The 23817-nt window shown below is 43.1% G+C and overlaps 1 protein-coding gene across 2 annotated transcripts in view; it reads left to right on the top strand.

Moving 5' to 3' along the window:
• Positions 1–23817, top strand: part of TRPA1 (transient receptor potential cation channel subfamily A member 1) — a 197657-nt gene that overhangs the window by 62107 nt on the left and 111733 nt on the right. The window contains exons 4-8 of one of the 2 annotated variants that reach the window (XM_040433354.1): positions 12532–12707; positions 17052–17159; positions 18214–18322; positions 20804–20952; positions 21041–21177. In XM_040433354.1, coding sequence (XP_040289288.1) covers positions 12532–12707; positions 17052–17159; positions 18214–18322; positions 20804–20952; positions 21041–21177 — 679 coding nt within the window. The remainder of the gene's footprint in view (positions 1–12531; positions 12708–17051; positions 17160–18213; positions 18323–20803; positions 20953–21040; positions 21178–23817) is intronic. The other variant, XM_040433355.1, reaches the window with a different exon arrangement.

Consider the following 23817-nt stretch of genomic DNA (forward strand, 5'->3'; position numbering starts at 1 on the left):
CCTCCCCTGTATTACTGTACATTCATTGGTGGCCAGTGGGCCCCCCCTCCCTCCCCTAATTAAAATAACCTTCCCCCATCATTGGTGGCCAGTGCGGCCTCCCCTCTTCCCTTCCCCCTAATTAAAATCACCCCCCCCATCATTGGTGGCCAGTACGGCCTCCCCTCTTCCCTCCCCCTAATTAAAATCACCCCCCCATCATTGGTGGCCAGTGCGGCCTCCCCTCTTCCCCCTCTTCTAATTAAAATCCACCCCCATCATTGGTGGCAGCGGAGAGTTCCGATCGGAGTCCCAATTTAATCGCTGGGACTCCGATTGGTAACCATGGCAACCAGGACGCTACTGCAGTCCTGGTTGCCATGGTTACTTAGCAATTTTAGAAGCATTATACTTACCTTCGCTGTCTGTGACCGGCCGGGCGTTCCTCCTACTGGTAAGTGAAAGGTCTGTGCGGCGCATTGCTTATAGCACAAACCTGTCACTTACCAGTAGGAGGAGCGCCCGGCCAGTCACAGACATCGCAGGTAAGTATAATGCTTCTAAAAATTGCCAAGTAACCATGGCAACCAGGACTGCAGTAGCGTCCTGGTTGCCATGGTTACCGATCGGAGTCCCAGCGATTAAACTGGGACTCCGATCGGAACTCTCCGCTGCCACCAATGATGGGGGGGATTTTAATTTGGAGGGGGGGGGAGAAGGGAGGCCGCACTGGCCACCAATGATGGGGGGGTGATTTTAATTAGGGGGGGGAGAGGGGAGGACGCACTGGCCACCAATGACGGGGGGTGATTTTAATTAGGGGGGGGGAGAGGGGGGCCCACTGGCCACCAATGAGTTAAATACAGGGGAGGGAGGGGGGCCACACTGGCCACCAATGAGTTAAATACAGGGGAGGGAGGGGGGGCACACTGGCCACTAATGAGTTAAATACAGGAAAGGGGGGTCTGCCCCCTCCTGCCTGGCAGCACCTGATCTCTTACAGGGGGCTATGATCCGCACAATTAACCCCTCAGGTGCGGCACCTGAGGGGTTAATTGTGCGGATCACAGCCCGCTGTAAGAGATCGGGTGCTGCCAGGCAGCAGGGGGCAGTCATGTACACAGTTCGTAGTATATTCTAACTTGAAGCGTTCCCATCACTATGGGAACGCCTCTGTGTTAGAATATACTGTCGGATATGAGCTTTTCTGAAAAAGCTTTTATGCAGATGGTTCTGCGATCCGTCTGTGTAAAAGTAGCCTACGGCCACGGATCACGGACGCGGATGCCAATCTTGTGTGCATCCGTGTTTTTTCACGGACCCATTGACTTGAATGGGTCCGTGAACCGCTGTCCGTCAAAAAAATAGGACAGGTCATATTTTTTGGATGGACAGGAAACAAGGATCACGGCCGCGGATGAACAACGGTGCATTTTCCGTGTTTTCAACGGACCCATTGAAAGACAATGGGTCCGCAGAAAATCACGGAAAACGGAACAACGGCCACGGATGCACACAACGGTCGTGTGCATGAGGCCTAAAGCACATCTTGTTAGTTTCATTTCAAATCCATTGTGGTGGTGTATAGAGCCAAAAATGTTAGAATTGCGTCGATGTCCCAATATTTATGGACCTGACTGTATATCTGTTTTTGTTCACATTATTTTTTCCACATTTCAGCCATGCTAATCCTGCCTTCTGAGGCGCTGGCGGTGCCCCAGCTGCATTGGAGACCTCTTCCTCTTCCTCGTCCTCTGCCTTCGCCTTGGGCTTCTACTGTGCCCCCGCTGTCAGGTGGGAATGCCTCCAGCGTGCGCTTTTACTCGCGCATCTTACGATCACGCTCCAGTGAGGGAATTAAGGACGGTACGTCGTCCTTGTAACGGGGATCCAGCAGCGTGGCCACCCAGTAATCAGCACAAGTTAGAATGTGGGCAACTCGGCGGTCGTTGCGGAGACACTGCAGCATGTAATCGCTCATGTGTGCCAGGCTGCCCAGAGGCAACGAAAAGCTGTCCTCTGTGGGAGGTGTATTGTCTGTGTCCTCTGTATCCCATCAGCCACACACCAGTGATGGCCATGAGCTGGTCTGGGTGCCACCCTGCTGTGAACATGGTTCCTTCTCCTCCATCTCCTCATCCTCCACCTCGTCATCCACCAGAACTGTGCCCTGGCTGCACAATTGTGTACCTGGTGTTTGTGGGTGCAGGAACCCACCCTCGGAGCCACTTGGAAATGACTGGCCGGAAACCCTACCAAATTATCCTTCTTCCTCCTCCTCCTCCTGTGCTACATCCTCTTCCATCATCGTCATGAGCGTTTTTTCAAGGAGGCATAGAAGTGGCCATTTCTATGGCGTTATCGGCACTGGTTATGTTGGTGGAGTACTCGAAACAGCGCAGCAAGGAACACAGGTCTCGCATGGAGGCCCAGTCATTGGTGGTGAAGTGGTGCTGTTCCGCAGAGCCACTCACCCGTGCGTGCTGCAGCTGAAACTCAACTACCGCCTGCTGCTGCTCGCACAGTCTGGCCAGCATGTGCAAGGTGGAGTTCCACCTTGTGGGCACGTCGCATATGAGGCGGTGAGCGGGAAGGCCGAAGTTACGCTGCAGCGCTGACAGGCGAGCAGCAGCAGGGTGAGAACGCTGAAAGCTCTCACAGATGGCCCACACTTTATGCAGCAGCTCTGACATATCAGGGTAATTTTTAAGGAATCTCTGCACCACCAAATTCAGCACATGCGCCAGGCAAGGGATGTGCGTCAAACCGGCTAGTCCCAGAGCTGCTACGAGATTTTGCCCATTATCGCACACTACCAGGCTGGGCTTGAGGCTGACTGGCACAAACCACTCATTGGTCTGTTGTTCAAGGCCCGTCCACAGCTCCTGCGCGGTGTGGGGTTTGCCCCCCAAACAGATAAGTTTTAAAACTGCCTGCTGTCGTTTACCCCTGGCTGTGCTGAAGTTGGTGGGGAAGGTGTTACGCTGACCGGATGAGGAGCTGGTAGAGGATGAGGAAGCAGAGTAGGAGGAGGAAGCAACAGGAGGCAAACTGAAGCGCTCTGCAATCCTCAGTGGTGGAAGGACATGCGCCAAACTGCTATCCGCCTCAAGGCCACCCGGCACTGCATTTATCCAGTGTGCTGTTATGGAGATATAACGTTCCTGACCGTGCTTACTGGTCCATGTATCCGTAGTCAGATTCACCTTGCCACAGATGGCGTTGCGCAGTGCACACCTGATTTTGTCCCCTACTGGTTGTGGTTGTGAAGGGAAGGGATAGCTCTCCTGGAAAAGTAGTGGTGGCTGCGCATGAAGTACTGTGGGACAGCCACCGCCATAAGGCCTTTAAAACTATCCGTCTCCACCAGTCGGAATGACAGCATGTCAAAGGCCAGTAATTTAGAAATGCTGGCATTCAGGGCTAGGGATCGCGGTTGGGTAGGGGGGTACTTCCTCTTCCTCTCCAGCGTTTGGGAGATGGAGAGCTGAACGCTTCCGTGGGACATTGTGGAGATGCTTGGTGACCCAGGTGTTGGTGTTGCTGGCAGATCCTCTGTTTGCGGGCTGGCAGGTGGTACTGTCACTCAAGAGGTGGATGAAGAGGCCGAGACTGCAGCAGAAGAGGAAGCAGGAGGAGCCTGGTTTTTGAGGTGTCTACTCCACTGCAGCTCGTGCTTTGCACTTAAATGTCTGGTCATGCAGGTTGTGCTCAGGTTGAGAACGTTTATGCCTCGCTTCAGGCTCTGATTGCACAGCCTGCAAACCATTCGTGTCTTGTCATCAGCACATTGTCTGAAGAGCTGCCACGCCAGGGAACTCCTTGGAGGTGGCTTTGGTGTGCTCGGTCCCTTGCTGCGGTGGGCAGTAGCAGGCGTACTGTCTAGAGGATGGCCACTCCGCTTTTGCACCATGCTCCCTCTTCTGCTGTGTTGGTGGCTCTGTGCGACCACCGCCTCTTCCTCTGAACTACATAGGTCACTCCCAGTCTTAACCCCTGCCTTCCTTGTCGGTCTGCACACTTTCGATAGCCCCAGCAGTTGGCACCTGTGTTTCATCATCCGAGACGTGCTGCGATGGTCCTCCCATGTACTCATCTTGAAAGATAAGTGGTCAGGCATCGGTGCACTCAATCTCTTCCACTTCTGGGGCAGGGCTAGGTGGATGGCCCTGGGAAACCCAGCTAACAGAGTCATCAAAAAGCAGAAGAGGCTGCTGCATGACCTGGGGCTTAGACTACTAGATTAATCTACTATCGCCTGTACTTGTTCAGGCCTCACCATTCATAGAGCCACATTAGGCCCGACCAAATACCGCTGCGGGTTCTGTCGCCTACTCGCACCTGAGGAAGGGTTTTCACTTGTGCGTGTAGCTGGCACAGATCGACCCCGTCCTCTTCCTGCAACAGGAGCTCCACCAGCAGCACCACGACCTGGGCATGTCCCTTATTTGACGCTCTCCTCATATTTCTCGAATTTAGGATCTTGCCCTAAATGGGTGTTTAATTAATAGTAGAATAGATTGACAGTATGTAAAGGGTGTATCTCACACGACATGACCCACAGTAGGCCTCAATTAAAGATTTGTTTGCCCAAAATGGCTGTATTTCAATTACCTGAATCAAACCCCTGTATGTAAAGGCTGTATCTCACACGGCGTGACCCACAGTAGGCCTCAATTAAAGATTTGTTTTCCCAAAATTTCTGTATTTCAAATACCTGAATGAAACCCCTGTATGTAAAGGGTGTATCTCACACGGCCTGAACCAGACTAGGCCTCAGTTAGATTTGTTTGTTCAACTTTTTTTGCCCAAATGGGTGTTTGTTTAATAACTCAATATGGCAGCAGTATATAACCCAGGAATTTCAAATGTCAAGATGCTGCAAGACCTGAAATATTGTGTATTTTGCCCCAAAAAGGGTGTTTTATTAATAAAAGAATATAAGCCCTGTATATACAGGGTGTATCTTACACGGCCTGACCCACAGTAGGCCTGAATTAAAGATTTGTGCACCAAATGGCGGTATTTCAAATATCTGAATATAACTCAAATGTATTAAGGGTGTATCTCACAATGACATATACAGCAAAGGCTGCCAAATAAACTTTTTTTGCCCAAACGGGTGTTTGTTTAATAACTCAATATTGCAGCAGTATATAACCCAGGAATTTCAAATGTCAAGATGCTGCAAGACCTGAAATATTGTGTATTTTGCCCCAAAAAGGGTGTTTTATTAATGAAAGAATATAAGCCCTGTATATACAGGGTGTATCTCACAATGACATCTGCATAAAAGGCTGCCAACTACATTTTTTTTGCCCAAACGGGTGTTTGTTTAATATCTGAATTTGATAGCAGTATATAAGCCTGTAATTTCACACGTGTTGATGCTGCAAGGCCTAATCCAGATGTTGTATATTGCCAAAAAAGTGTTTTTTGGCTAACAGAATATGAAAGCTGTATATATAAACTTGATTTTAACACTTGCAGATCAGGAAAATAGTGTTTTTTGGCAAAAAAGTGTGTTTTTAAAACCCCAGAAACTGATGGGTGTATTTAGCTTAAATTGCACACTCATTTTGATCAAAGACTCTCTCTTATTCTCTCCCTGAAATCACCAGCAGCATCCTCTCCCTACACTAAGCACAGCAGAGTGACGTGCAGCGCTACGTGACTCCAGCCTATATAGAGGCTGGGTCACATGCTACACTGGCCAATCACAGCCATGCCATTAGTAGGTCAGACAGTTAACCGCAGCCTTTCAAAAAGCGACAAGAAAGCGCCGAACACCGAACCCGAACCAGAACTTTTACTGAAATGTTCCGGTTCGGGGTCCAAAAATCCTAAAGTTCGGTACGACCCCGAACTTTACAGTTCGGTTTCGCCTAATCGTGAATATTCTAATCGCTAATTTTTATGGTGAATGTTGGCACTTTGAGAATTTGCGAATATTTTGAATATAGTGCTATATCTTCGTAATCGCGAATATTTTTTTTCATCAGTACCTATGATCCCTCACTGCTTCTTGCTTGTGGGCCAATGAGAAGGCTGCAATATCTTTGACTTTAGGAGTAGTGTTGATCACAAATTTTTGTATCGGAAATTTTTTTGTGCGAATTTTCCGATTGCCAATTTTCGCAATCAAGAAAATAATGACTGGAGATCACGAATTCTCGAATTCGCAAATATATGACGAATATTTGACCAAATATTTGTTAAATATCGCAAATTCGAATATTGCCCCTGCCACTCATCACTGGTGTCCATGGGCTCACTCTGATGGGGACAATCAGCCCTTACGTGGCCAAGCTCCTGGCAGCACCAGCAGACTATCGGAGCCAGGTCCGTAGGGAGTACATCCCAGGCAGGTTTTGTTGGCACAAGTCGCCGGGTCTGGGGTGGAGATTTACGGGGTTTGACTGCCCCCCTCCCAAAAGAACCTCCCTGTAGATCCCTGGTAGCCTCATAACATTTCCACCAGGTCCACCATCTCAAGGGCATTACCAGGAGACACATGGCCGATCCAGTGCTGGAGAGGGTATGGCAAAGCCCTCCAGAATACATCAGTCAGCAGACGGACGAGCATAGCAGTGGAACTCAGCACGTCAGGCTGCAGCCATTTTTCCAACAGGTGTAATAGAATATAATACTGAGGTCTCGCGGGTTCAGCCGGGTTAAACTCCCACTGATGCACCTGCTGGGCCTGGACCAACACATTCGCTCCCAGTCTTGCCAGAATCTCACCCTTTACTGTCGGGTAATCGGCCTCTTGATCGTCCGGTAAGTCAAAATACACATGTTGGGGTACGGATTCCAGGAACAGAGCGACGACCTCAGCCCTTGATCTCGGGGTAGCTTCTCCCTCACGGCCACCTTTTCGTACACCGCCAGATAGGTTTCGACGTCATCCGAGGAGGTCATCTTGGGGATCGCCGCACGGATCGCTTTCCAGGCATCGTGGACGCTCTGGGATGCTCCTGCCGACTGTAAAGCCATCACATGTAACAGCAGCTGGTTTGTTTCTTGCTGCTGCTTATTAGCCTCCCTCTGCTGCAGGTTAGCCTCCACAAGGGCTTTCACGATAGCTTCCATTTTGTTGAGGGACAAGGGTTGTAATCTCGCTGGTTTGATGTAAGACATACAACCTTGCCAGGAAAAAAACTAAAGTATTTCGGCTTTCACGCCAGCCTCACTGACCTTGCCTGCATCCTCCACCAATTGTGTGGTTTTGCTCTGGTTAGATAGGGTATAAGCGGACGCAGTACAGAGGCAAAATACAAGTTCTTAACTCAAACTTCAGTATTTATTCACACTTGCGGCAGTTGCACAAAACAACACGTCACTTTGCAGTCTTTGTTGTTAATTCATACACAAAAGAAAAGGTCAATTTGCACAGAACAACATGTCACTTTGCAGTCTTTTGTGTTAATTCACACACAATGGAAAGTTCATATTGCACAAGTCACCTTGTTGGCAGTTCTGCCTCCAGTAGTCCACAGCAGGCTTTAGGGGGCCTGTTCCCCCTGCACATGGGTCTCAACCCTCCAGTCCGGCACAAAACCTCTGATCCCAACACAGAGACCCAGCTGCTGAGCCCAGCTGCCTATTTAAGGACAGCCAGGTGCTGCCAAAACTCGGACCGGCACTTAAACTCCGGTCCGGTATTTGACCTCATCTGGCTGGAAACCAGCCCAGCCACACATGTTGGAAGGAAAATACCTGCCTTCCCAGACAAAACCGCTCACTGTGTCACACTGCCCAAATAAGTGAAGTGTGCAGCGATTCTAAGAGCGACGCCAGTCATCTGCGTGTCATACTGACTTACAGTATTGTTTCACTACCACAGCAGACTCCCTATGCATGTTACTGTAAGGCACAGTGTTCTGCACCACTGCACAGGCTCTCTGCAGCCAGAAAATAGCAGTTTTTTGACGTGATTCTCCACGAATAAATTCTGATCGAATCGAATATTTTCAGAAAATTAGGCGAACCGGCCGAATAAATTTTTTCAGAAATTCGCTCATCTCTACTAATAACTATGTATAAATATGTCAGTACAGAGATCTATCCCATCATCTATTTATCCCCAGGATTGGGTGCATTCTCTGCGTCTGGAGGAAAGAAGGTTTGTACACAAACATAAAAGAGAATTCTTTACGGTAAAGGCAGTGAGACTATGGAACTCTCTGCCTGAGGAGGTGGTGATGGTGAACTCACTAAAAGAGTTTAAGAGGGGCCTGGATGTATTTCTGGTGTGTAATAATATTACAGGTTATAGTTACTAGATTTCTTGAGAAAGATTGTTGATGCAGGAAGTAATTCCAGAATATTCTCCAGAAAATAGTAATATTGGCTTTAGTTGATGGGTATGTTTGCCTTCCTCTGGATCAGATTTACAGGATAATAGGCTGAACTGGATAGACATGTGAGATTGTGAAACAGCTTTTATTGCATGAACACTGTTATTTTGCTGTTTAGCCACAAGAGGCCGCTGTTTCCCCACACAGCTAAACAGACTGCTCAGATTTAAATATTCAGGAGGTGGTGATGTGTGTCTAGAGGAAGGGAGCTGGCTTCCATCATAGTTGCAGACTGGAAAAGTGTGTGAGAGAAGAAATCCATTAACATCCTAGCGTGGAATCACCCTTTTGCATCCAGGACCGAAGCCAAGAGAAGCTGATCATGTCAAGGACCTGGAACCCGTCCAGGAGAAGGAGTACAGCTGCCAGGACCGCTGATGAGAGCTGAAAAGCAAAGCCACGGACCCTGCGGTACCACACGTGTGTTAGATCAGCCTTTGTTCAGTTTGCAGTCATCAGTGGAGACAGAGCAGACCCGGGTCGGTAAGACAGAGTGTGCACTCACCTCAATATAAGATTGGCACCTAAATACTATAGATAGTAGTTAGTGTTGCTGAGTGGCAGGCTACCAAGAATTGCTGCTTGTTTATCACAAGGACTTATCAGTTAAAGTTCTCGTTCGCTCCGGAGAACAGAGAGTACTTCATCATAATCTCCAGTTACCCCAGTGTGTTATCGTGAATGATATATATTAGGCATGTGCCACATTACAGTTTGGGAAAAGGGAGGGGGATAGTACTGTATAGTCTGGTAATATTGTAAGCTGCTGTGTCACACTGCAGGCTAGCCTGTATCTCACACACACATGATTTTTCCTGCTCTTCAGGTTAATAACAGGTATGGCGAGGCATAGTTAGCTCTGCTCGCAGCAAGTAAATTGCACAAGTGTTTTCCGGCTACCACCGTAGGGCGCCGGGCTGTGGACACAGGGGTCTCAGCCTCCGGGCTGAGTGTATGTAATCAGATTTTATGTTCACTGCATTTGGGAGTGTGTTTGATATCCTGTAACAATAAAACAAAGTTTGTTCTACAAGAGCTGTTGTCAGAGTCGTTTTCCTTGTTTGGGACTTCAATGTATCCTGGGTAGCCCACCCTGGTACACGGCTTACAGACATATGTGATTTTTGTTCAGCCTTGTGCAGCGACCGGGTCCACAGGGGCAACGTGAGGATACGGTGGGCCGATGGGGGTAGTAGTTCATGTACTCACGGTTAGCAGAGCCTCTCTGGGCCGGAGTGCAGTGATGGGGAAGACAGCACTAAATCCTCCGGGGCATTCTCTATTGCAGGGAACACCAGCCAGATGGAAGTTGAGGTGCCCTTGATGGTATAGGTGTTTAAGGTGCTTTGGTGGCTGGGCCCCTGTGTTCGTGACGCCGGCACCGTAAGGTGCAAATGTTGAGTGTAGTAGCAGAAATTATGAGAAGTCGGTTGTAATCAAACAGTTGAACATTTACTGAATCAATTGTCTTCAGGTAGTCAGTAGAGATACAGTTCATTTGTATGGCATGAGTGATGACTCAGAAATAGGTTCAGTAGTATTTCTTTTATCAGGTTTAGGCAATTGTCAGTTAGGGAGTTCTCTAGTTCTTTAGCTTTACAGGCGAAGAATAATTAGATTTACTTTAAGTCCACTTTCCATAGCACTCAGGTACTAAATATACTGTTTTCTACTTACCTTGAGCTATCCAATAAGGGCGTTTCTCCCTCATGGCAGGCAAATTCTCTGCGACATTATTTGCAGGATGCTCTACTGAAGTATTCAGGTTCACTATATCCCGGAAGGCTTCTAGTGAATAAGGACAACTTGGCGCCTTGGTCATCCGGCTGTGTCCAGGAACTTGGAAAGTTACTCTTGGTCACTTGTGCTTGTGAAGTCCATAGGCCAGACTCAGCTCTAACATTCACGAGGCTTGCTTTATATTTAGACGTAGACTTCCTGTCCAGTGCTAAGCTGCTGTAACTACTCTTAGTTTGTCCTCTCCAGGATTGATCAGGTCCCGGAGGAATGAAATTGCAGCTACATAGTGGATAAGGCCTGTTTCTCTCCTCCATACACTTGCTTTCCTCTCTCACTACAATACACTACACTGCCCTGCTCTAGACACATCCCAAGCTATATAAATGAGTGACGCCAGCACCACCTAGGAGCAAATGGGTGCAATGACAATGCCAGCCTGATAATAGGAAATACCATACATTGCAAATACACAGATATTTAAAGTGTCCCTTTTTACACCCATATGTGGGATGCTCCACTTGTAATTGCAAGCTATGTTACTATGTTACTGTATGACAGCAATTATTATACAGATGACCATGAATTTAATTATGTTGCAGGGTTTTAAATGTCATGTTAAATAATTACATGTCAAAAATGACAAAAGTATTATAGGGGTGATTCTTACCAGAAACTTTCAGAGCACAGAGGCTCTGTCACCAGGGAAGGCAGGGGAAGCATGATTAAGAAAGCAAAATTTTTAACATGTAAGATACTGTCAACCGTTACCCTTTGCTTCCTTTATATGGATAAAGTGACGTCAAGTCACATTGTGTTAACTGCCTGAAAGACTGTTGCTAAAATATAACTTTTATTGAAGAAAATAATAAAAAGAAGGGTAATCGTTCACAACAACTAAAAAACAGGCAAGTCGTCAGAGTGTACATGGTGCATTACAACTACTTTACTCCATACACAGTTCTTCACAGCTAAACCTACAACGGTTTCTTAATATCCTAATGTGTCCAATTAGATGCACGGCACAGTGATGGCAGAGTAATATGTATATTATTGACGTGGTCACCCCTAACTCCCTGTACTTGTATATCCTAGGGTAGGTTGGAGGATCAATAATATACATATTACTCTTCCATCCCTTTGCCGTGCATCTAATTGGGCACATTAGGAGGATATTAAGAAACCGTTGTAAGCGCAGCTGTGACGAGCGGTGTATGGAGTAGTTGTCTAGTAATGCACAACGTACACTCTGACGCCTTGCCTGTTTTTTAGTTGTTGTGAACGATTACCCTTCTTTTTATTATTTTAGCGACTGTGTTTCAGGCAGTTAACAGTATTTACTTAGGTCAGTAGCCAATTTCCTTCATCGTGATATAGTTAATCTCAAGTCACAATGTACCCTTAGATCAGTCTGTATAATAAATGTAAGGCATGTTTAGAGAGTATACTAAAATGCTATCATCTAACGATGATGGCATGGGTAGATAGCGTAAAAATAATAATTAAAATGTAAGGTTATAAAACTTATGATGACTACATTAATAAGTCACAGTGTTCATATTAGACTATAGAGATGATCGAAACTGGTAAACACGGCTGTATGTGCTGATTGTAAGGCAGTGGAGGCCTAAATATGGATCCGTATTTCTGCATATCAGCCCCAGTTTTTTATGTGACATGCATGGCTCAATCCAAAACAGAGGAGCAAATTCCAGCTTCCCAGTAAAAACATTGGGCCAGATTTATCATTACTCTTACAGCTCACTCCACTTTCACATATGGCTAAAGTCAGTTTTAGCCAAGTCAGATTTATGATCGGCCCTTTAAGACTGTAATAAATGTGGTTTGACGGTAGCAGTTTATCTGTCAGTAAGCAGCTTTACAAAAGTCGCACGTTTTTATGAAAAAGTCGCATGTTTTTATGAAAAAGTTGCATGTTCTATTAAAAAGTCTCATAAGATAAGCATGGTCCTCACTGGAGTGAAATTGGGACTTTTTTGCGACTTTTTTGCGACTTTTTTAAATAGTCCCGATAGTAAATCTGTCTAGAGATTCATTTACATAAGAAAACACGCCCACTTTCAGAAAACTGGCGAGCATAGTGCAGAGCAGAAAAAAGTCGCAAATTTGTGCGCAGTTTTAGCTTTTGGGACTTTTTTGGGACTTTTTCACTCCATTATTCTGACCTGAGCTAATGATAAATCTGGCCCATGGTCTTTATTCAACAAGCAATAAAAATTCCATCTATTGGAGTTATTATCGCTTGTTGAATAATAACCATCGTTTTTACTGGGAAGCTGGAATTTTCTCCTCTTTTTTGGATTTACTTTTGGTGCTGTGTTCCAAGCACCTTCGTACCTTCCAAACGATGAGCAGGTGAGCTCTGTGCTAATATCTTATATTATGCATGGCTCAATACCTAACATTTATACTTGTCTTTTTTTTTTTTTTTTAGCCCTTAATGCCGTGGATAATAAAGGCAGCACACCTCTACATTGGTCTGTTCAGAAGAACCAACTGGACAGCGTGAAAATACTTCTGAGCCGAGGAGCTGACCCAAACATACTGAACTACTACCGGATGTCTCCTCTTCACCAGGCCATTTACTTGCATTATAACAGTATTGTAGAGGTAATCACCCTAGTCATATTTCACCAATTTATATGAGATCATTTATAAAAACCTTACACAAGGAGGCAGTGACTATATTAACCAGTTGCTCTTTTTGTTCCATAACTTGTCTTTGGCTGTGATCTGATGGGTGCTAATGGCAGCATCATTCTATTTATTTTAGTTTTTTACCATTTCAGAACTTGGCCATTTACACAAACATACCCTTGAAGGAAGCATTTTCATGCTGTCTTAGTACATGCTGTCTTAGGCTACTTTCACACTAGCGGCATGGACCTCTAGCAGGCTGTTCCGTCGAGTGAACAGCCTGTCAGATCCGTCCTGCCGCTAGTGACCGTGTGCCCCCGGACTATATTGGGGACGGGGCAGAGTTCAGGCGGAGGCACGGCAGCACACGGCGAGAGGCTGTCGGAATAAAACTACGACACGTCCGACATTTATTCCGGCAGCCTCTCGCCGTGTGCAGCCGTGCCTCCACCGGAACTCTGCCCCGCCCCCAATATAGTCAATGGGGATGGATCGGCAGTCCGGGGGCACACGGTCACTAGCGGCAGGACGGATCCGACAGGCTGTTCACCCGACGGAACAGCCTGCCAGAGGTCCGTGCCACTAGTATGAGAGTAGTCTTAACCCCTTAAGTACTCAGCCCTATTTCACCTTAAGGACTTGGCCATTTTTTGCAAATCTGACCAGTGTCACTTCCAAAAATTTGTAGAAAATTCCAAATTTCTAAGTTTCAATTTCTCTACTTCTATAATACTTAGTAATACCTCCAAAAATAGTCATTACTTTACATTCCTCATATGTCTACTTCATGTTTGGATCATTTTGGGAATGATATTTTATTTTTTGGGGATGTTACAAGGCTTAGAAGTTTAGAAGCAAATCTTGAAATTTTTCAGAAATTTTCAAAAACCCAATTTTTAGGGACCAGTTCAGGTCTGAAGTCACTTTGCGAGGCTTACATAATAGAAACCACCCAAAAATGACCCCATTCTATAAACTACACCCCTTAAGGTATTCAAAACTGATTTTACAAACTTTGTTAACCCTTTAGGTGTTCCACAAGAATTAATGGAATATAGAGATACAATTTCCAAATTTCCCTTTTTTGGCAGATTTTTTTCATTTGAATAATTTTTTTCCAGTTACAAAGCAAGGGTTAACAGCCAAACCAAGCTCAATATTTATGGCCCTGATTCAGTAGTTTACAGAAACACCCCATATGTGGTCGTAAACCGCTGTACAGGCACACGGCAGGGCGCAGAAGGAAAGGAATGCCATACGGTTTTTGGAAGGCAGGTTTTGCTGGACTGTTTTTTTTTACACCATGTCCCATTTGAAGCCCCCCTGATGCACCCCTAGAGTAGAAATTCCATAAAAGTGACCCCATCTAAGAAACTACACCCCTCAAGGCATTCAAAACTGATTTTACAAACGTCGTTAACCCTTTAGGTGTTCCACAAGAATTAATGGAAAATAGAGATACAATTTCAAAATTTCACTTTTTGGCAGATTTTCCATTTTAATAATTTTTTTCCAGTTACAAAGCAAGGGTTAACAACCAAACCAAACTCAATATTTATGGCCCTGATTATGTAGTTTACAGAAACACCCCATATGTGGTCATAAACCACTGTACGGGCACACGGCAGGGCGCAGAAGGAAAGGAATGCCATATGGTTTTTGGAAGGCAGATTTTGCTGGACTGGTTTTTTTGACACCATGTCCCATTTGAAGCCCCCCTGATGCACCCCTAGAGTAGAAACTCCAAAAAAGTGGTCCCATTTTAGAAACTAAGGGATAGGGTGGCAGTATTGTTGGTACTAGTTTAGGGTACATATGATTTTTGGTTGCTCTATATTACACTTTTTGTGAGGCAAGATAACAAGAAATAGCTGTTTTGGCACCGTTTTTATTTTTTGCTATTTACAACATTCATCTGACAGATTAGATCATGTGATATTTTTATAGACCAGGTTGTCACGGATGCGGCGATACCTAATATGTTTACTTTTTTTTATTTATGTAATTTTTACACAATGATTTCTTTTTTGAAGCAAAAAAAATCATATTTTAGTGTTCCATAGTCTAAGAGCCATAATTTTTTCAGTTTTTGGGCGATTACCTTGGGTAGGGTATTATTTTTGCGGGATGAGATGATGGTTTTATTGGCACTATTTTGGGGTGCGTGTGACTTTTTGATCGCTTGCTATTACACTTTTTGTGATGTAAGGTGACAAAAAATAGTTTATTTAGCACAGTTTTTATTTAAAAATTTTTACGGTGTTCATCTGAGTGGTTAGGTAATGTGATATTTTTATAGAGCCAGTCGATACGGATGCGGCGATACCTAAGATGTATACTTTTTTTATTTATGTAAGTTTTACACAATGATTTTATTTTTTAAACAAAAAAAAAATCATGTTTTAGTGTCTCTATATTCTGAGAGCCATAGTTTTTTCAGTTTTTGGGTGATTATCTTAGGTAGGGTCTCATTTTTTGCAGGATGAGATGACGGTTTGATTGGTACTATTTTGGGATGCATATGACTTTTTGATCGCTTGCTATTACACTTTTTGTGATGTAAGGTGACAAAAAATTGTTTATTTAGCACAGTTTTAATTTTTTATTTTTTACGGTGTTCATCTGTGAGGTTAGGTCATGTGATATTTATTTCACCAGCAAAAAAATGCGACGTTTCGACCGTAAAGGTCTTTCTCAGGCTTTCTCAACAAAATTTCCAAAACCATTTTTTTAAGCACCAATGCAGATATAAAGTGATTTTGAGGGGCTTACATAATGAAAACTACCCATAAATGACCCCATTTTATAAACTACACCCCTCAAATTATTCAAAACCGATGTTACTAACTTTGTTAACCCTTAAGGCCTCTTTAAGACGGGCGTTGCGGGCCCCGTTTACTGGCTGTTTTTTGCGTTCCGTATACGAAACCATTCATTTCAATGGTTCCACAAAAAAAACGGAATGTACTCCGTATGCATTCCGTTTCCGTATTTCCGTTTTTCCGTTCCGTTTTAACATAGAACATGTCCTATTATTGCCCGCAAATCACGTTCCGTGGCTCCATTCAAGTCAATGGGGCAGCAAAAAAAAACGGAACACATACGGAAATGCATCCGTATGTCTTCCGTTTCCGTTCCGTTTTTTGCTGAACCATCTATTGAAAATGTTATGCCCAGCCTAATTTTATCTATGTAATTACTGTATACTGTATATGCCATACGGAAAAACGGAACGGAAAAACGGAAACAAAAAACCGAACAACGGATCCGTGAAAAACGAACCGCAAAACACTGAAAAAGCCATACGGTCGTGTGCAATAGGCCTTACACAGTAAATGCATTTTTGAACAGAATTAAATCTTGTTTTTGTGTTGCCATTTTCTGACTGCCCTATTTTTATTTTTTTTGGACGATTGTCTTCGGTAGGGTCTCATTTTTTGCGGGATGAGATGACGGTTTGATTGGTACCATTTTGGGCTTGCATACGCCTTTTTGATCGCTTGCTATTACACTTTTTGTGAGGGAAGGTGGCCAAAAAATAGCATTTTTTTTTTTTTTTTTTACTGCATTCACCTGACAGGGTGAATCATGTGATATTTTTATAGAGCCGGTCGATGCGGATGCGGAAATACCTAATATGTATACTTTTCTTTTTTTTTTTCCTATTTTTTTATTACTTAATTATAAGTAAAGAAAGCTTTTTTTTTTTTTTACTTACTTTTAATTTTCTTATTATGCAAAACTTTTGGGGGTCTGATCCCCTGTACAATGCGTTACAATACATTTGTACTCAGTAATACACTTACAGGGGGCTGGATCTCACAGGCTACAGGGAAGGCAGCACGATGCCTAAGAAAGGTATTGGGCTTCCGACCAAGACATTGGGTCCCCGTCACAGCAGCACGGAGACCAGATGGGGACGGGGAGGAGTGGAGTGGTGATCTCACAGAAAGCTGGATTAAGACTGGTCCCTAAGACTCTTGGAGCAGGTGCAATAGGACATGTCCCCTTACTCCACACTGTCCTAGCTTGAACTCTCGCTCCTGGCAAGAAGCATGACCGGCCCACTCCTGCCAAGAGGGGAGGAACAGGGTGGTTAACCCTATCCCTGCCAACCATACCTTGTACATAGAATAATAAGACATAACTTAACTAACAATTGCAGATATCCTCAGGTCTGGAGCACTGAATATCCAGCCTATGGTCATGGTGTCATGAATGGAAGCCAAAATGCCAGTGCAAACTGAGCTTTATGTATGAATACTATAAAAAAGCGAGTTTGTAGTTAAAGCTGATATTTTATTTGCTTTTTCACAGGCATTACTTGATAGCAGTACTACCAATGTTAACCTGGAAGGTGACCTTGGGAATACTCCGATTATGCAAGCTTGCTATAAGGATAATTCGGAAGCCTTAGTAATGCTGGTAAGTATACAGATTCTATAGTAATGTGTTTGGCCTTGATAAATCTGTTTGTTCATGTAAATGAAAGTGTAAACAGATCATAGTACTTCTTTATTTAGACTGATCAAAGAGCAACATTCAGTGTGTGACAATACACACACATTTAAATTATAAACTAAGAACACATAAAGTATTCAGAGACAGAACACTTAGCTACAATGAGTTGTACAATACAATAGTTATCATATGGTATTTTTACCTCTGAGGACTTTGGTGTATCTTTAGACTATTGCGTCTCCTTCTTCAGTGGATCCATCAGAGAACTGTTCTGTCAGCTGGCTCTTTAACCCCTAACTTTGCTTTCCAAACAGGTTATTAACAGTCATCTAAAGGCCCCTTTACACTGTCGAACATCTGGCAGATCATCGGTAACAATCGTTCGTAGGAATGTTCATTAACGATGATGTGCCGGTATAAAGGTGCCGCCAATTCCCGATGAACGAGCAAAACTCTTGTTTATCTGGTAATTAGATCGTTCATACGGTCACCTAAATCATTGTTTGCCTGCAGCAGATCGTGCCGTCTAAACAGCCTCTGCTGCCGGGAAACTATTTATTCTGTATGGGGACGAGCGATGGCATTGACAATCACTTCTTTCCATACTGTGAAGATGATCTCTGCATGTAAATGTAGTGGTCTACTTCACTGATGAACGCTTCCTTCCTGACAATTGTCTACTCAATTGAGCATTGTACAGGGACCTTAAGCTAAGTTCTTTTGAAACTGATAAGAATTCAGCTTGAGCTTGAGTGAGTGTTTATGAGTTGTCAGGGAATTAGGTATAAGGGATACAGATCAAGCCATCAGAACAGCTCTCTGACAGATTTACGGAGAAGGAAAAGCAGTTTGCAGATGCGGTGAAAACTGAAGGCGGTAGAGGAAAACTGTTGAAAATATTTAAGACCAATTGAAAAAAATTATTTTTAGCTCAAAATAAGTAGAATAATATAATTTAAAATGCCTTTAAAAAGTGATTTTATTGTTATTTCATTAATATATTCTTTTTGTCTCTAAGTTTAATCGTGATGCAAAGCTGTGTAAAAGAAACAAGATCGGATGCTTTCCAATACACATGACTACATTTGCAGGGTCTTTAAAGTGCATGGATCTGGTTCTAAAAAAAGGTATCATTAGTATTGCTTATTATTTTTATTGTGTCAAAGAAATGAATGGGCACTCTTATATCCGGAACACAAATAGAATGTGGTAGCACTATCTATATTTATTAATGCATAAAATAGCACAGAGATCAGAATCAAGATATATGGGTACTTTCCCTATTATATCTAGTGGATATTAAAATAACATAAAAATAAAAATAAAATATAGGCCTGTAAATACACAATACACAATCATAAAAGCATAAAAGTTTGCTATAAACTTGCTAAAAATGCACAGTAGATTCCAATCCTAGTTTGGACGGATTGGATAAAATGGCTTCTGAGGTCAGGACAGATCGATCCCATAGATATTGCAGATAGGCTGAGTCCGTCCAATCCACAAAATCGGGATGGATACAGACACTCCCACTGCAATACGCTAATGTAGGATAGTGTCCGAATATAAGTGAATCCAATAAGGTCCTACTCCCTATAAGTGAGTGAATTAAAAACAAAAACAAAGTGGATGAATTTCAAAAGTATCAAAAATATACTAATAGTGCTGAAAAATCACTAGTGGTAAATCAAAGTCCATTCATATATAATCGTGCTGGAACAGATTTGTGAACGTGCATATAAGTCCAACAATATAGAATATAATATATTATGAGTGCTCAAAATAATAATATGGTATTCGGTCACAGTCCTAGGTCGTGCATTGCCCTCGGTCTGTAGGGGCTCAGCACTATCAATGCACAAATTATATCTCACTCGTAGTCACTTTCCTGGAAGGTAAACTATTGCTGAGCGCTGTCAATGCAGAGATTATGTCTCACTCGTAGCTGCTTTCCTGGAAGAGAAGCTGTTGCCAAACTGTTGCAATCAAGGAGCTTGGATACAATATTGTAAGCTGCTTGGTTTTCTAGCAGAAAATTTCAGTCGGATATCCAGCAGTATTAAATAGCATAGAGTGGTTAGGTACTCACGCTAAATGATGGTGTCCAGTCCGTGGCGTCCCACGTAGCGTGAGTAAAAGGTAAGCTTACCTCTCAAAGATGAATTTGAATGCTGTCTTACTGCTTCATACCGGGTCCGTGTGGATCGTTCAAGTTGGTATAGGGATCCGGCTGCGGGTCAGAGATCTATCTCTGCTTGGCTCGTGGTCAATTCACGGTCTAGCCCTCTGTTTGTAGTGGGCGTTTCTCGTATTCCCCGCAGCACTCGTTCAGGTGATTTAATTGCACCTGCTTCTTGATGTTCCTCGTATATTGCCAGAGTATGGTCAAAGAGGATTAATGAAAGCGCTTTCTCCAAAACAACAGGAGTGTTGTTATTTTAATTTTTGCCGGTTATTGCCAGATCCAAGTCTAATATTCCTCCACGCCAGACGCGTTTCAAAGGCTATCCTGCCTTCTTCCTCAGTGGCCGAATACCATATTATTATTTTGAGCACTCATGATATATTCTATTCTATATTGTTGGACTTATATGCACGTTCACAAATCTGTTCCAGCACGATTATATATGAATGGACTTTGATTTACCACTAGTGATTTTTCAGCACTATTAGTATATTTTTGATACTTTTGAAATTCATCCACTTTGTTTTTTTTTAATTCACTCACTTATAGGGAGCAGGACCTTATTGGATTCACTTATATTCGGACACTATCCTACATTAGCGTATTGCAGTGGGAGTGTCTGTATCCATCCCAATTTTGTGGATTGGACGGACTCAGCCTATCTGCAATATCTATGGGATCGATCTGTCCTGACCTCAGAAGCCATTTTATCCAATCCGTCCAAACTAGGATTGCAATCTACTGTGCATTTTTAGCAAGTTTATAGCAAACTTTTATGCTTTTATGATTGTGTATTGTGTATTTACAGGCCTATATTTTATTTTTATGTTATTTTAATATCCACTAGATATAATAGGGAAAGTACCCATATATCTTGATTCTGATCTCTGTGCTATTTTGTGCATTAATAAATATAGATAGTGCTACCACATTCTATTTGTGTTCCGGATATAAGAGTGCCCATTCATTTCTTTGACACAATTTCCTTGATGATCTGAGTGCGACATCAGATTGGTGCACCTTGCCATCCCCAATCAGAGGTTGAGCCGTCCTATATCCCCTTCTTTTATTATTTTTATTACCTATAATTAGTGTTGAGCGAATTGAAGTTAAAAAAATGGAATTAGATCAAAATTTTTAAGTAAAAATTTGATTCACCACGAATCTGAATTTGTTGGCGCTTCGTGGCACTGAATCCCTTTTTCCTGAAATGGTGGAAAAAAACAAAACATACAACATCCATGTGATCTCAGAGAGGCTGTCGTGGCCATCTAGATTATAGAAAACGTGCCAATTCTCGTGTGTGCCGACATGAGTTCAGCGGAGCAGCCGAATAGAATTTTTGAAAATTTCACTCATCACTACCTATAATAACTCATTGAACAGGCGCCATTTATTCACCTTTGAAGAGCTTCTCTTTCAGGTGAAGAATTCGGATTTAGCATTGAGGATCACATCAATTTCACAGATAATGAAAAAAGCAGTCCACTCCATGTGGCAGTACAAAATGGGCGTTTGGAAGTTGTGAAAGCATGCGTAGGATATGGCGCAAAAGTAGACCTCAAACAGGTAGTTGCTATTTTACCAAAGTGTAATTTATTTACAGATTTGATGCAATTCCTGTCCCTTCTCGTGTTAACCAATAATTTTTCTTTCACAGATTGATAATGCCACCCCGCTCCATTTTGCTGCTTCACAAGGAGCAACTGAAATCGTGAAATTTATGGTGTCATCATACTCCGGTGAAAAGAACCTTTTGGATCTGCCAGATGGAAATAACGAAACTCCACTTCATAAGTAAGAAAGCTTCTATAAAATAATAGGGGAGATACATTAATCCAAATGCGGCAGAATTATGTTGTACATGCCTTGCACCATAAGGGACGCTTCTTAGCAGGAAATGGCTTGCCTCACAAAACGGATGTTAGTCAGGTTGCTGCAATGTGTGCCAAAAATCTACCAAAATTTTGGTGCATATTCTAGAGTAAAATTTGCTGTGCCTGGAGTTCCTTTCCAGTGCTGAGGGTCCTGTCCATGCTGTTTTTGGTCCCTTGTGTGACATACCGTTTTTCATCACATGGACCTCTAAAGTAATTTAATGACCTCAATCACACATAGACCTCTGCAGCTATTCACTGACCTCATTCTCACAAGGTCCTCTGCAGCCATTCACTGAACTCAGTCATCACATGCTCCTTGGGAACGCATCACCACTAAGGCTAATCAATGGCTGCAGCAGTTCATGTGATGACAGATGGAATGTCACACATCTAGTCCACAGGGGGCTGGGGGCAGTGAAGATATGACCCTGGTCACTGGAATGGAGCAGCTTTGTTTAGGTAGAGAAGATATCAGGCCATATTTATTAGGCTCATGCACACGACCGTATGTAGTTTGTGGTACGTGAAACACGGATCTGCAAAAAATACGGATAACGTTTGTGTGCATTTCATGTTTTGCGAAACAGAGCAGCTGGCCCCTAACAGAACAGTCCTATTCTTGTCCATAATGTGAACAATAATAGGACAATAATAGGAATGCAAAACCGAATCCTTTAAGAGGCATTCCATTTTTCTCCGTCCTAACAGAAGTCTATGGGCAATCATAATGGATCCGTCTGGTTTCCGTTATGCAGGACAGAAACAAAGTTCTGTCGACTAAAGGCTTCCGCTTTGCATTCTGTCTGACCATTCCGTTATATTTTATTATAAATGGAACCTATAACGGAATGGCATAATGCTAGTGCGAACCCATCCTTACAAGTGTTTCCATTGACTTTTTTGGCAGTCGTTCTATTGTTCACATCAAAGAAGAAGTAGATTGTCCAATGTGGCATTTAAGTTGAAATCAGTGTGATTATCTGTTTGAATGGGCCTTTAGACTAAACTGTCTAATGGTGCATTAGATCTATCCAGAATCAGCCACTTTGATTAATATGGTGCAGTTGTATAGAGAATCTATCAGCAGTGACCTTCTTATCCAACCGTTTGCACAGACACAGACATAGTTGTGGTTCACCTGATTAAAGTACTGTTTTTGTTATGTTGATCCAAGGCTCCGTTCCCAAGGTATGATACTTTTTCCTTATGTGCAAATTAGGCCTTTGGTGCAACGGGGCAGAATCATTGCTCTTGTTGCTCCCAAGCTCTGATCATTTCTGTGGCCAGACACTCACTGGCTGCTTTAATTGACAGAGCCAAGAAGTGGTAAAGTAGTGAGAGAGTGGGTGGCCAGAGAAAGTAGCAAAGCTTGGGTGCAAGCCCTCATTGCACCAAAGTCGTATTTGAATATTAAGAAAAAGTATTATGACTAGGGGAACAGAGCCTCAGATAAACAAAAGAAAAACAGTTTTTTAATCAGGTGACTCACACTAAGGGGGACATTTATTAAGACTGTCAATTTAGGCGGTGGTCTTAGTCCCTTTGCGCTGCTGGTGGATGTGCCATAGTTATATGGAGGCGCAGGCCTTTACATAACTTTGGTGCTTCCTTCAGTTGGCTGTGCGACATACTAAAATCTACGCCAGCTCCCTTGCTGGAGTAGATTTAAGTCATTTTCCACGCCAAGAACTGGCGTGGAGAATGATAAATGATAAATAAGACAGACCCATGTATACGATGGGTCCGGGCATTGGGGGGGGGGGGGGGGGGGGGGGGGGGGGGGGTCATTATAGAGGTTGGATAACCCCTTTAAGCAAAGATTAGAGCTGCTACTATGGTCGCTCGTCCACAGACAGATTAATATTTTTCTTGCAGCAGATTCCTGCTGAAAGCAAGCATTGATTTAATTTGCAACAGTAAATATGCAATCGTCCAATGATTGGTGCCACAATTAAACAGTGTAATTGTCGGAATGGAGTATTCCAAGGAGTCATGTAAAAAGGTTTTTAAAGTATCTAGTGAAAGTTTACACAGTAAATCAGGATTACTAATCTCCCCATCTATTTACAGCAGGGTTTTACAGGTTCAAAACATATCTAGTAATCTAATCTAATAGTCAAATTATAGCAAATTATATCTCTACTATTAAAAGACTGATACCAGTCACTGCAGGTATTTAATAATGATTTCCTGTGTTTTCTTAGGACTGAAACATTTTATTGAAATGCTGTCTATAACACATACATTGATTAACGAGAATGTGCAATTATTACAATTGCTGTGTGGTCAGATAATAAAAAAACAAATATTAGCCAGCTGATTTTAGGTTGCAAACAGACAAGTGAACAACAAATCAATAAATCATAAAATAATGCATTCACTCGTAACAGTATGTTCACATGCAGCAGTTAAATTTCAATTAAATTTGAATGTCAAAATTCACAAATAGAAGAAAAATGCAAATTTTATTTGCCTGCAAAGTATAAGCACACCCTTAAGCTAAGTGCAAATATTATTTTTTTTATGTTCCATCAATTAACTTCTTTTTCATGGTCTG

This window comes from Bufo bufo, chromosome 5, assembly GCF_905171765.1.
Source record: "Bufo bufo chromosome 5, aBufBuf1.1, whole genome shotgun sequence".
Lineage (NCBI taxonomy): Eukaryota > Metazoa > Chordata > Amphibia > Anura > Bufonidae > Bufo > Bufo bufo.